The sequence below is a fragment of the Heliconius melpomene genome, chromosome 1, assembly GCF_056956725.1.
Source record: "Heliconius melpomene rosina isolate 202511_hmr_F chromosome 1, ASM5695672v1, whole genome shotgun sequence".
Classification (NCBI taxonomy): Eukaryota; Metazoa; Arthropoda; class Insecta; order Lepidoptera; family Nymphalidae; genus Heliconius; species Heliconius melpomene.
In genome coordinates this window covers 15898583-15911818 of record NC_140389.1, presented here as the reverse complement: position 1 = coordinate 15911818, position 13236 = coordinate 15898583, and the positions used below count along the sequence as shown (strand labels likewise).

Below are 13236 nucleotides of genomic sequence, written 5' to 3'. Positions count from 1 at the left end.
TTATTGAGAAATAATAAAGTAACCTCAGTGTATCCTCTTTACTCATAGATCTGTTGATAGTGTATTACTCATGGATCTGAAACTGGCTCAAGCGTGTGACAAATGTTGTTATTATTTTTATTTACTAACTAGCAGTTCCCCCGTGGCTTCGCCTGCTCAAATTATACGATCATTTATTACATATTATTTAGGGGAATTTGATTAGTTATTTTAGAAAAAGAGAATTACTGGATAATGCGAAGCCTAAACGTTGCTCCAAAACCTCCTTCGACTTCCCGTGAAAGGAGCATAAAAATAACTGTTCTCGAAGCTGGCTAAACACAGAAAGACTAAGCTAGCTAAACAAAAAAAGGTTTGTGTTTTAGGCAGCTTCACGCTGTATCCCGCAAATAGCAGATTAGGCAGAGGGAACCTAGAGTTAAGACACTCCGTTTCCCATTGTGTTTCAGTATCGTGTAAATAACTGTATTATGCACTGGTACAATAAAAAATACAATTAAGTATTTTAAAATTGCAGACATATACTTTAGTTTTATTTAGGTATAGATTTTTTATTTGTATCCTGATTCAGTGCCAGTTCTTCCCCGGTTTCCCCTTCCCTTTTTAGCTACTTGTTTTCTTTTAGATTTTCGTGCCTAACTCTTGTCTCTATATATTTTGTCTTTACATAAGACCGGCCAAATAGAATTATAGACATACTCGTATATTATTAAAAATATAATTTTAATTCTGGTTTGGCTTTGTCTTATTATTATTACTAACTTAACACTAAATCTTTATTATAACACCCTTGGCATCCCGCTTAATCTGTTAACTATCTGGTCATTGTAACCATATTGTATGAGGGGGTGACTTTTCACCCTTCTTCCCACGCGCGCGTGCCCCTGTTTAAACGTTTAAGGGTGTCGGGATTTTTTGACTTAGCTATATTGAGTGAAGATTTGTGTCCATTTTATATAACTTACAGCACAATATTCTTTTCAAAATTTTTTTTTATTATATAAAATATGCGTTGTGGTGCAGGGGGACAAGCGTGCAATTGTAAGCGTGACGGTTCTGGGTTCGATTCCAATTCACGGAACTGAAAAATTTAATATTTTCATTGTCTTCGCGATGTCACCAGAATTCGGTGGAGAGTGGGTAATGGAAGTGTGTTAATGGGTGTAGTAGTGTCTTAACACTAGATTCACAGGTTCCTTCTCTGTACCTTACCATATGCTGGATATAGCGTGAAGCTAAAAGTACATAGTTAATTTGTAAAAAAAACCATTTATATTCAAATGGCATCATTCGATGTGTAATTAAAATAACAAATTCTAGTTGGTTACATCAATGATAAGCTATCTCTCTGTATTACAGTACAATTCTTAAAAGAATTGCAAAATACGTTATCAGTAGGTACCTATTACGCGACGACTAGTAATTTCTAAATTATTTAGTAATAAATAAGTATAGATTTTTTTTTAGATTTATGTGTCTAAAGGTTTGTGTGTAAAAAGAGTTCCTAGTGACATATCACTACGGAAAGAGAAATATTTGGAAACGTATAATTTTTTTAACGTAAGTTTTTAAGCCTTCATCGATATTCTTATCGCTTAATAAGGTGGAAATACTCTTTAAGTTCTTTATTTTCGGTGCAATTAAAGACAATACAAATTGTATGGGGAAACCAAACTAAGAAAAAATAAATATATCTCCAAAATTGTTTCAAAAACAATAATTACTCGATATCCCTTTCCATACTTAGCATACGATCAAAATTCCACAAAATCAAATATCAGCAGGACACTTCAAAGGGCATGCCCAATGCCCAGATATAACCTGCGTAAATCCTGACACCTGACGTCGCTGGTAAGTAAGGCCGCGGCGAGTTCAAAGCATTGTGCCTAAGAAATAACGACGACAACACCACTATTGTGTACAAAATTATGTTTCCCCCAGGTTCCTGGTCATTTTGTACGCCCTTAAATAGTATAATTATTGCTGCATCCTTTTCCACTTGGTTTATGATCTCATGGTTGACGCGACAAGATAAGGTATGTTGTTCTGTCAATATCGCAATTTTTATTGTATATTTTAAATAATTGAGGCCTGTGCGACTGTATTAAATGTAAGCTGTAACCATTCGATTAAATTAAATATATTCATTTGCTCTCTCCGTTAACGAGGCATAGCGCAGCGTTCAGTTACACCACTCAACACGCAATTCGGATTCGGATAATGGGGAACGGAAGTGTCTTAATTAGAACAGAGTGTTTCAATACTAAGATCTCAGGTTCCCTCTGCAAGCCCTGCAATATCCCGCACATTATATAACGTTAAAAGCTAAAAAAACTTAGAAAAAGAAACGAGAAAAGCGGAAGACTAAGGCACTAACCACTTTCAATTAACCCATGAAGTACAATACTTTAGTCTGTATAAAAACCAGAAAAGAACTGAAGTGTTCAACTCGATGACTCAATACTAAATAGTTGTAGAGTGCGTGCATGGGAACGTTATCGGTGTTCGGTGCCATTACAGTCGAGTGGTCCGCTATCTCTTAACAAAATTTGTTATAAACCAATTATATTCTAACTCTATCTCATCCTCTTGAAGATTTTATTTGATTTTCAAAGTCTCTTTTTTATACTACAGAGACAACGGAAGAAATTTAGTCACCTATTTCACGACCATATTACAATGAATAGAAATTGCCATTTTTAATTACATTAGATCTTGAGATCGACTTCAGAGACGAGAACGATCTATAAATTCAGCCCTTAATCATAAAATTGGTCAAGACCATCCTGGCGCGGTGAGACAGCGTGAGACTATAAACGCGATGGTTTGGGTTCTATTCTCACTTGGGCTCCGCCACAGACCCCACAATGTCAAAATAGATAAAAAACGGAGAAAGGAATGTCGCTACTCTACATTCTCTCACTACATTGCTACAATTGATATAAAGATAGAGTTGTCCCGCTGTATAGTGTTGTACATCACGACGCGACTATCAGTTCCACCGATAAATAAACAATCAGAATACATTAATAGGAAGATAACCGAGTAATGAACCCGCCCGCACTTTGAAACGGTTTGTACAAACAAAAATCATAAAAATATTTTAATTGTATTCGTACAGTCACCTTGACATTACTGGAAAGCGATATCAGTTGTTATCAATTGAACTTTCTATTTAAAACTTGTCTTATTAAATTTAATTAAAAAGAAAAAGTTGAGTTAGTGAGTTGAGTCACTCGATTTATAGTTTTTTGAATTCAGCCGGGACGCGGAGAACAGAGTATCTTGGCACTACGTTCTAGGCCTGCGGTGATCAAGTTTCATACATTTCTGCTGTGAAATTGAGTGAAATAAATGTGTAAAATTACTTGAATTAATTTGTCTTTGTAAAATTGTATTTTTTATTTATTTATTTAATAGGAAGCCAACATTGTATACAAATAATATTTCTTATTTCAAAACAAAATGAAAATTATTAAAAGAAAAGAACAAAAACAATACAGACCATTGTGTGAAATGACAACTTCTAAAAAAATCTTATACAATGAAGAAAATAAAAAAGACATATAATTTTGATTAAAAATTAAAACAATAACAAAAAAAAATCATAATCAATAAAAAAATCGTAACAATTAATTATATCACAGAAAAAATACTTAAATTATTAGATATTTCTTTCGTTTTGTAATGTCGCATCAATTGTAAATTAAAATCATAATTTCCTTCCCATAATGGTTGGTTTGCCAAGTAAATGGGGGTTTTTGTTTTTGATTATTATTTTCCAAGTCATTCCAGAGTCACTCGATAACTCCTTGACTCACACTTGAGGAAAAAAAATACTAACAAAATGGTAAATGACCGATTATATTAAAAAATATGTACCTACTTATAATTTAATTCTAATACCTAGGTGTGGGTTTTAACCGAATGAACTAACAAATATTTTTTATTTAAAAAATTATAACTATAATGTAAAAAAATTATACGAAAAGTATGTACCTAAGCATGTTATAATGTATCAATAAAACTGAATTACCTAATTTGAAATAATACTTTTCATACATTAAATTTATTATAATCGACTTAAAAGACTGTTTACAACTTCTCCTGAATGGTAAAATCAAGTTCTTGTGGTTTTGTTTTGGTTATATTTTTATATATAACAATAAATACAAAAAAACCAGAATAAAATTTATATTTAAAGGGGCTCCCATACAAAAATAACAGTTATTTCTTAGAGTTTTTACAGATAATTAATAATACGGAATAATTCATATAGTCCGACTCGCACTTGGCAGGTTTTTTTGTAATGCCTAATATGTTTATAACTTCACGCTATGTCCCGCAATAGCAATGTAGACAGACCTGGGAACCTAGTTTTAAGACACTCCGTTCCTATTAAGACACTTCCGTTGCCAACTATCTATTCCTATTTTTAATACAAAAAATCATTATTTTTATTATAAATGAGTAATATATTTGATTATTACTTATCAAAACTCAAGCAACAAGTGATTTGTAATATTTACATAATGCAATCAATATCTTCTATGTTTAATACAGTCACTACTATAAGTGTTGCATAAGTTACATTTTAAAATTATATACAGATAGTTTAATTGAAAACGCGACGGTTGTGGATTCGATTCTCACTCTGCAGCAAGACAAAGCGCGGCGTTAACTGTTGCCACTCACCACGCAGTCGCCAATATTGGGTGGAGAACAGAAACGGAGTGCTATGACACTAGGTTCCCCAGCCCATCTTAAATTAGACTAGAGTAAAAAAAGTTAGACTTAATTCAATTTAAAGAATTAATAATAGATAGGTAGGTGTAGGATATACAAATTATAAGTAGGTACTAACTTTAAAATATATAATTATGATAACAATTTTAATGATTACATCATAAAACAATATATATTTTATATATATTTTTATATTTTACTTCCGAAAATAATTTATAATTTAAACACTGATGAAATAGTCTATAATATTGAATAGTATTGAATAAAGATACTTTGCAGGAACCTGCAAAGTTTTATGTATTGTAGCAGAATTGTTATAGTAAAATATGGTTATAAATTACTATATCTTTTGTTAGTATTTTAATTATTTTATATTATGTAAGGAACATAGACAAGTAAAATTTTATTCTTATTATTCTTTTATAAGTGAGGACTAGTCATCATCACAAATATCCTCGTGTTTTTCATCAAATTTTACTTTTAATAATTATTTTGTTTTTTGTAATAAAATAGTTCATAATTCAATTTATTAATGAAATTTAAGAAAAATATAAAATATTAAATGGAATGTCGTTATTATAATTTTGATTGAAATGGTATGAATAAATAATTAAATACATAATGTTTTATCAAAAATATATATTTTTAAATTACTTTAACGTTTTATTTAACAATTTTGAAAAATAGTAGGCATAAAAAATATGAACTGTAAAATATATGAACTCTTACTTTTATTAATTTGTAGAATGACAAATATCTTTATAATAACAAAAATAATTATAAAGTTATCATATTATAACGATAAGATTTTCTACCAGCAGTGGAGTGACAAAACTCTTCTGTTACTCAGTGACAGACAGACAATGCCCAGGTGAATGTTGGCATGTAGAGATGTAGAGTGCGGTTAACGAATCGTGGCCGCCCTGAAGTTAAGTTTCAGCTTTGCGCATTGGTCACGCGACAAGAAAGTAATATCAGAAGTAAGAAATACTACAAGAACGAGAGAAAACTGGATTTTCGCTTTAACGTCTTAAAGTCCACGCAAACAAAGTTGCGAGTGAAGACTAATTCAATTATAATTTACAATCTTAATGCAAAAAAATAGATATGTTTACGTTTCATGACGACTTATAGTGTAACTTAAACATTAATAGTCTAAATGAAACCTCTCCAAATTTACCTATCAATTAATCTAGACTAGTATAAATTAGTATAGAATATTTACTGAAGTAGATGTAGTATAAAAATATAACATAATAGAAAAAAAAACAGTTTTTATGTTGTTCAAATTATGCCGCCTACACTGCAAGCCATGTGGTTGCTTTGAAAAAAGCGTCTCTATATACATTAGCATACGGTACACTTCTGTCCAAAATATTTGTACATATTATCTTAAACGTTGAAAACATTAAAGAATCGAGTTATTTTGTTTACTCGTGTCTACAAGTATAATGTATTGATGATTTGATAAGCAAGTTTAATAATTTAAAGAATTTTCTTCATATCAGTATAGGGATTCATTGCTCAATAATGTTTATACGAGATTATTATAAATTAAATATATTCTATAGTACGTTCTAGAATGCAGATAACAACAAAAAACTTAAGGATTCTTATAGGAATCTGTTGCTATCTGACTTAAAATTGTATTGCTTTTTTTCTCGAAAAATAATACTTACGTTTCAAAGGTTTAGGGTTGCTCTGTTTCCTTCGCGACATGTCCTAAACACCCGACTCTCCCAACATGTCACACACAAACTGAACACACGAAACTGTCAAACTTAACACAGCAATACACACGTGTCACCCGGTCGGCGGCCAGCACGACACTGACGGGCGGAGGCGGACTCGCTCCGGCAGCAAGGGCCGGCCGGCCACGCCCACTCCCCCCGCCCCTCGTAGCGCGTAGAGGCGTAGCGTCGTAGACGCGGATGGTGAAAGGGTTGGTATAAGTTTTTTTTATTTATTAGAAAAAAAATTATGTATTTAATTTTTTTTATCAAAAGTTTAAAATTGAAATATTTTCTTTATTTTATTTAAAATATATGTACCTACATTTACTTTTAAACAATTAAATTCGATTTTCCTTTTTCTTCATTATTATTTCCTAGTAATGTGAATCAGTATAGTTAGTTACCTTCTTTGATAGAAGTCGGAAAATTATGATTTTCAGTATAAATTCTTTTTGATTCTTATACTTTTCTAAATATCTATGATTTCTAAGTTTATTCAAAATTTATAGACATGTATAATAGCTGCCTTATTTCATCAATAATGAAACAAACGAAAAATAATTATGCGCGTGCGAAAGTCCAAAAAATATTTTATCTAGTAGGTAATTGAAAAGTGTCGTTGTGAGCTCTAATTCGTTTTTTACTGTTGCTTACCTCAAAAAGTAAAAACTCTTATGGAATCACTTTATTGTCCGCCTGTTCGTCTCTCAAAACCATTTATCTCGAGATTGCGGGGAGGTAAGAAATAAGAAAAAATAATTTCAAATGTTAAGGTCCTTTATAGTACCTACAGAAAAAATCAAGCTTCTAAGTTAACGCAATGCAAAAGATACGAGCAAGACTGCAAGAGTATTTATGTATTTTGTATGAAATTGTTGATGGGCGAGTCCAATTCGCATTTTTTTATTGTAACGCTTTTTATCAAACTAACTAATAAAACTAGTGTTAAGATAAAATCAAAATTTGGTGGTGCGTGGGGATCGGACTCTAAATTTGCTTTGCCTATCCTTTTATGGAGGAAAAAAGTGCAAAATGAAGCAGCAGCAAATGCAGCTTTATTATGTTCTTATTGTTTAATGCCTATAGGTTAGAAAATTCGTCACAAGCTAAAACATCTTCCACACCACCTGGATATGTGGCACTCCACTGCTGTGTGGTTTCGTAGGAACTTCCTTCCACGCGCCAAGGAACTGTGGAATGGCCTACCCGCGGCAGTATTTCCAGGTCGATACGATATGAGTACTTTCAAAAAGCACGTCTATCTCCACCTTGGCGGCTGACAACGCACCTGTAGCTCCTCTGGTGTTACACGGGCTCGTGGGCGGCTGTGATCACTTACCATCAGGTGACCCGAACGCTAGTTTGGCTTGTCCTTTTCCATAAAAAAAACTAACAAGAGTGCGTAATACACTAATGCCTCCAGAATTCGGCGGAAAGGGGGGAACGGAAATGTTTTAATGGGAACGGAGTGCTTTAACACTAGCTTCCCCGGTTCCTTCTGCCTACTCTGTTAAGTGCGGGATACAGCGTGAAGCTAAAAAAACAATCGAAAAGAACAAGGACAAACGAAAAGAAAAACTAAAACTATCATTTTACTTGGCGGTAAGAGTGATGCCGGAGCTCAACTGCGCTTTAACCAGACAGGGCAGATGAAAGTTCATTTATTCATTGTTTGCAGCCAGATGCTGGTGCCGCTACGCCACAACGGCATCTAAAACTCAATAATTTATTTCCAGAAATGTGTGCTTTGATCCCGTTGGATACAGGAGCTTTCTAAAATTAATAATTTATCAATTATTTACTTATAGAAATTTCCCTAAGTGAACTATTGTGATATTATGATAAATTTAATTAGAATGTAGTAATAAATCGGTTATTAACTATCTATCTTCTATTTTAACTTCACACTGTATCTCGTACATAGCAGAGTAAGTAAAGAGGACGTGGCATCTTAGTAGTTAAGACACTCCGTTCCGTTTGTTACTAGAGCGAGGAAATGAAAGTATTACATATTTCATTCTCCAATTGAGGAATCGAACCCACTACCCTCGTATACATACAGTAGTACGTTTGTGACTCTTTAAACGAAAAACTAACTAACTAATGTTCTACTGTTGTACATATGTTGACTGCAATAGTTAAGTGTTACGAAATTCTATTTAAAAACGTAAAAACAATTTTAAGACAACGGGATTTGAACCCGCACCTCTCCTCTTGGAAGCCAAGCCAATTAAAATTGTACATGTTTTCTATAATACATTTTTTATTTCTTAACGTGGAAGAATACTTAAACAATTTTTAAATTATTCGAAGCTTTTGGCTATAAAGCTGGCAGTAGTATGTAGGTATAATCGCTGTGTTGATTGTATTGGTACTGAAAGTAATAATAAATGAATCAAATAAATATCTGGAATATTTTCATGTTTTTCTTCTTACAGGTTATATATATCTCCTTAATATATACTTACTGTATACTATATAGTAGTTTTTAGTTAAAATTTAACAATGAATCCCTTAAATAATTCGATACGGTAAAATCATCATACTGCTGGCGCCACCTATTTCACTATAAAAGTACTAGCTTGTGAGTAAGAGATTTTACATAGATGGCGATATATTACAATAACTTATTTTATGTTATATTCTAAAATGTGCTAAATAAATTTTTATTTATTCTAAAAATTGATATTTATAGTTACTTTGGACAAGACGATGGAAAAATTACTAAGGTTACTTATAAATTAAGGTCCTTCACTGACACACCATTAGAAAATCAGCATCCCGCGGTATCCCGCACGTAACATGGTGTGCAGAAGGCATTCTGGAAGCACCAGAGGGAAGGCATGAAATAAATTTAAATAAATGTTTCAATTTATCGAGTGGGAATCGAACCCACAATCAGTCGCGTTTACAGTCACACACTTGTGCCCCTGCGCCATAATTTGTCTCAATAATATTCGTATTACTACACTGCCATCTATTATGATTTTGTGAACAAGTGCTGTCGTAGTTTTTTTTGAGAAACCACCTTATATGCTAGTTCATCTAACTATAAATAGATGGCGCTTTGTAACATTTTTAAGAGAATAGCTATAGATTGTTTACCTTATTTATTGGTTATCTATATTACTTTTACAAAATACGTTATACTAAAGCTATTATAAAATGTACAATAATATTTATAATTCAAATAGTATTATCATTTTATTGTTGTATATTTTAAACTTACAAATAAGGTTCTGTCGTTATGAGATTTTATAATTGATAATCTGAAAATTTTAAGTAGTAACAAATTTTCACTGATTTGTTAATATAATTTGACTATATATACCGACAACCAATTTCTTGAAACTTTTGCTTTACGGCTAACCTCGCATGTAGAGTTGGCATGAGGAACTTAATGTCAAGAAAATTATTCATTTTCCAGAGAAAGACACTGATCTCACTACTCCATCAAGACATTGAAAGTGTTTAAAGCGTCAATTTTTACAATTTTATATTATAGAAATTAATTTAAATGAAAAATCCGTGAAATAAAAAAGGGCCGAAAAATATGTAATTCATGGTGACACATCACTATCAGAATGTACCAAAAAAAAGTTTATTTCGAAATATAGTGACCATAACAACACATACTAATCAAAAGCCCATCCGACCGGCGACCATTAATCATTATGTCATATAAGGATTTCTTAATAATATACAGAGATAGGTAAAAAACAAGGTCGATCATACATACTTCGTATATTACGGTTAGTCTAAAGTATACAAATCACTCGTTTGGTGCAATAATCGAATTCGAATTGACGAAGAGACGAAGGTACCATACTTTTTTCAAAAAAAATGGACTCGTGCATAAGAGATCCAAGGTACATGAACTGGTTAAGATCGCTATACTTAAGCCGTGTATACACTACCAGATGTTTTTTTTTTCTCCAGCATAATCATCAGCCATAGAGGCTAGTCCTTACGTGAGCTGAAGACATCTAGCATATTGAATGAGAACGGGTAAAGGGCCGAGCGCTGGTGAAACCCAACTATAATCAGGAAGGGTTTGATGTCGCCAACAGTGGTCGTAGCCACAGAAGCCTGAAGCAGAAGTCCTGATATATATTCTCAGATAATCTGATACCTTAAATTGTATATTTTATATAATATTATAGCTAAGTTATTGCTTCTTAGAATGTTACAATACAATACCGATAATAGTGTTTAAGTTCATTCATGTTCTTAGAAATCTCATAAATCCTTGTTCGATTAAACTTCAACTTAAATAAGACACAATTAGGTCATCGTTGCTCAGTCGGACCACGTTAGACTGTTAAACGGATTTTGTGTCGTTGTTGTCGGTTCCATTCTCGCTTGGGGAATTGGTTATATTTAAATTATTATAATTTCCGTTTCATAGGGTTCCAACGTTCATCTACTAATGTCTTTACATCGGGCTTGATGAGGGAAAAAAACAGGAATTACTTAGATACTAATAAACATTCTTGCCACCTACCAGTAGTATCAAAATGGTATACTATAGAATAGAATAGAATAGAATAGAATAGAAAAAACTTTATTGCACACAAAAATACATATAACAGAAAAAGAAACAATATATTTTTATAAAATGTATGCAAATGCGGTACTATGATAAAATTGTAGCTACTATTGGACAATATTCATAGGAATGTTCTTACCAAGTACGCTAAAGGTTTTAATACAATTTTTACAAATTATTATACTTGCGTAATGTCAAGACACCCCAAGTCCGTTCCTTATTTTTCGCCCAATTTGTGGGAGGAACTAAATGGCGCGCTGTCTTGCTTACTAATACTAGAGCGAAATATTGTAAATAGTTCATTCTTCCGAGTGAGATTCGAACCCACAACCGTTGCGATTACAATCAGACGCTATTCCACCTAGCCTAAGCCGTAACAATTGATTATTAAAGAATGTTCCAGTAAAGTATGATGTATTACTTCATAATACAGCTGAAATAACAAATAATGATAATTATAATAACAAATAAGCTTTTCAAGTTTAAAATTTACATAAAAAACTCATTAACCTTCAAAATATATTTTCATCATAGGCCATCATTATCATATTAATATCATTATTAGTTCAGAGTAGTTATTTCTAAGATATCTATATGTTCATTCGACGATTCAAAAGTGCTTGAAAAAAATCAATTCGAATAAAAAATATTTTGAATTTGAGTAAGAAATGCGTCCTTTTATTCATGTTCGATTACTTTTCTCAGTCATCAACGCCTCTGAAAGGCAATTCCGTCTTTGAAGTGTGTCATAGCTTCATTTGAGGTCCGTACCCAGGGCCACCAACACATTGAAATGGCAATGAAAGCACTGTTATATATAATAATGATTAATATTAATATTACATGTAACTGTTATATATAATAATGATTAATATTAATAATTTGTTATTTATTCCTTCGCATATGGGCTCCAAATCCACGTTTGCCCAAGAGCTCCGACGTGTTTTAGGACCTGACTTTTTTTCTTTGCGACACTTTTCTTTGCTTTATTCTCCTCTAAATCTATGGACGTATCTAGAGTCTAGACTGTAGAGATATGATCCAGAGATGATCTTGATTTTAGCTTTCAACTGATATTTTCATATAAATGTTTGTCTTTTTTTGCATTTTTCACGGTAAATTTTTTATTATTGAAAATTCCTGGATGGGCTATTCTAGTGTGGGCTCACTCAATCTAACGACCTCTTCCCCCTTTTATTTGCACATTTGTATGTTTATATTTAAAACTTAATTGATTCCCTAGGTTTTTTCATACAAATTAAATATTTTGCCTCTCATTATAAAAACTTTATAAAAAATTAAACAAATAACACCTCCATCTCCTCCACATTCAAAATCACATTAGTGTTTACTACAAAATTGTCGAGTCATTTATTTAGATCCTAAATACAAGCTTGTGGCCTTGAATTAAGTGTATTATAATAAAAGCACATAACGACAAGCCTCTATATACATATATGTATAAATAAATTTTAATGAGTTTCTTTAATAATAATTATGCAGCTTCGCAATTTTATATGAGTACAAGCGACGATTACAGATTAAAATTCGATTTCTTCGCTCTATTATACAGATTGCGGCATAGTGTTGCGTCACTTAATGTCAATTGTCACTGAACAATAAATATTTAGGGCCCATAAAGGCCCTTTAAAGAAAAAACAGAATCATTATGGATTTTTTTGTAAAGATATTTTCTTGTATGACTGTCTAACTATTCATCTGCTAAGGCCCTTTTTCTCAAAAATTCATATGAATATTTATTACATTACAGAAAAAAATCATAGCAAATTTACACATATTTGTAGTTAATTTTTCGTACCAATTAAGTGCTCACGACCACAAATCTTAGTTTATTTAAAAATTGTACCTACTTCCCGTTGACCTAAAATCACAAAAATGGTACAAAACCTGTGATGCGTGTTTCCAGCTCGCACTTGACCGTAATTTTTTTAATACATTTTTTTTATAGCAAATGTACTTAATGGCGACGAGCCAAGTATTATAAAGTCACGAGTACACAAGGAACACAATGACATCACACGTCCAAATTATTCTAAATATTGATGTGCCGTCTATTATTTGCAGCGTCCATTAGAGAATTACATCAAAATGGATACGACTTCATATGAGGCGTGAAAATATTTAAACGGTATGTCAAATAATATCTAATCTTTACATAGGTATTGCCTATATGTGGTGAGGAAACGG

At 32.2% G+C, this 13236-nt stretch overlaps 1 protein-coding gene across 1 annotated transcript in view; it reads right to left on the bottom strand.

The window, feature by feature from the left end:
* ush (Zinc finger protein ush) overlaps positions 1 to 6565 on the bottom strand; it is a 157287-nt gene extending 150722 nt beyond the window's left edge. The window contains exon 1 of the mRNA XM_085191519.1: positions 6426 to 6565. Coding sequence (XP_085047645.1) covers positions 6426 to 6465 — 40 coding nt within the window. The 5' untranslated portion in view covers positions 6466 to 6565. The remainder of the gene's footprint in view (positions 1 to 6425) is intronic.
* Between the last annotated feature and the right edge of the window lie 6671 nt (positions 6566 to 13236).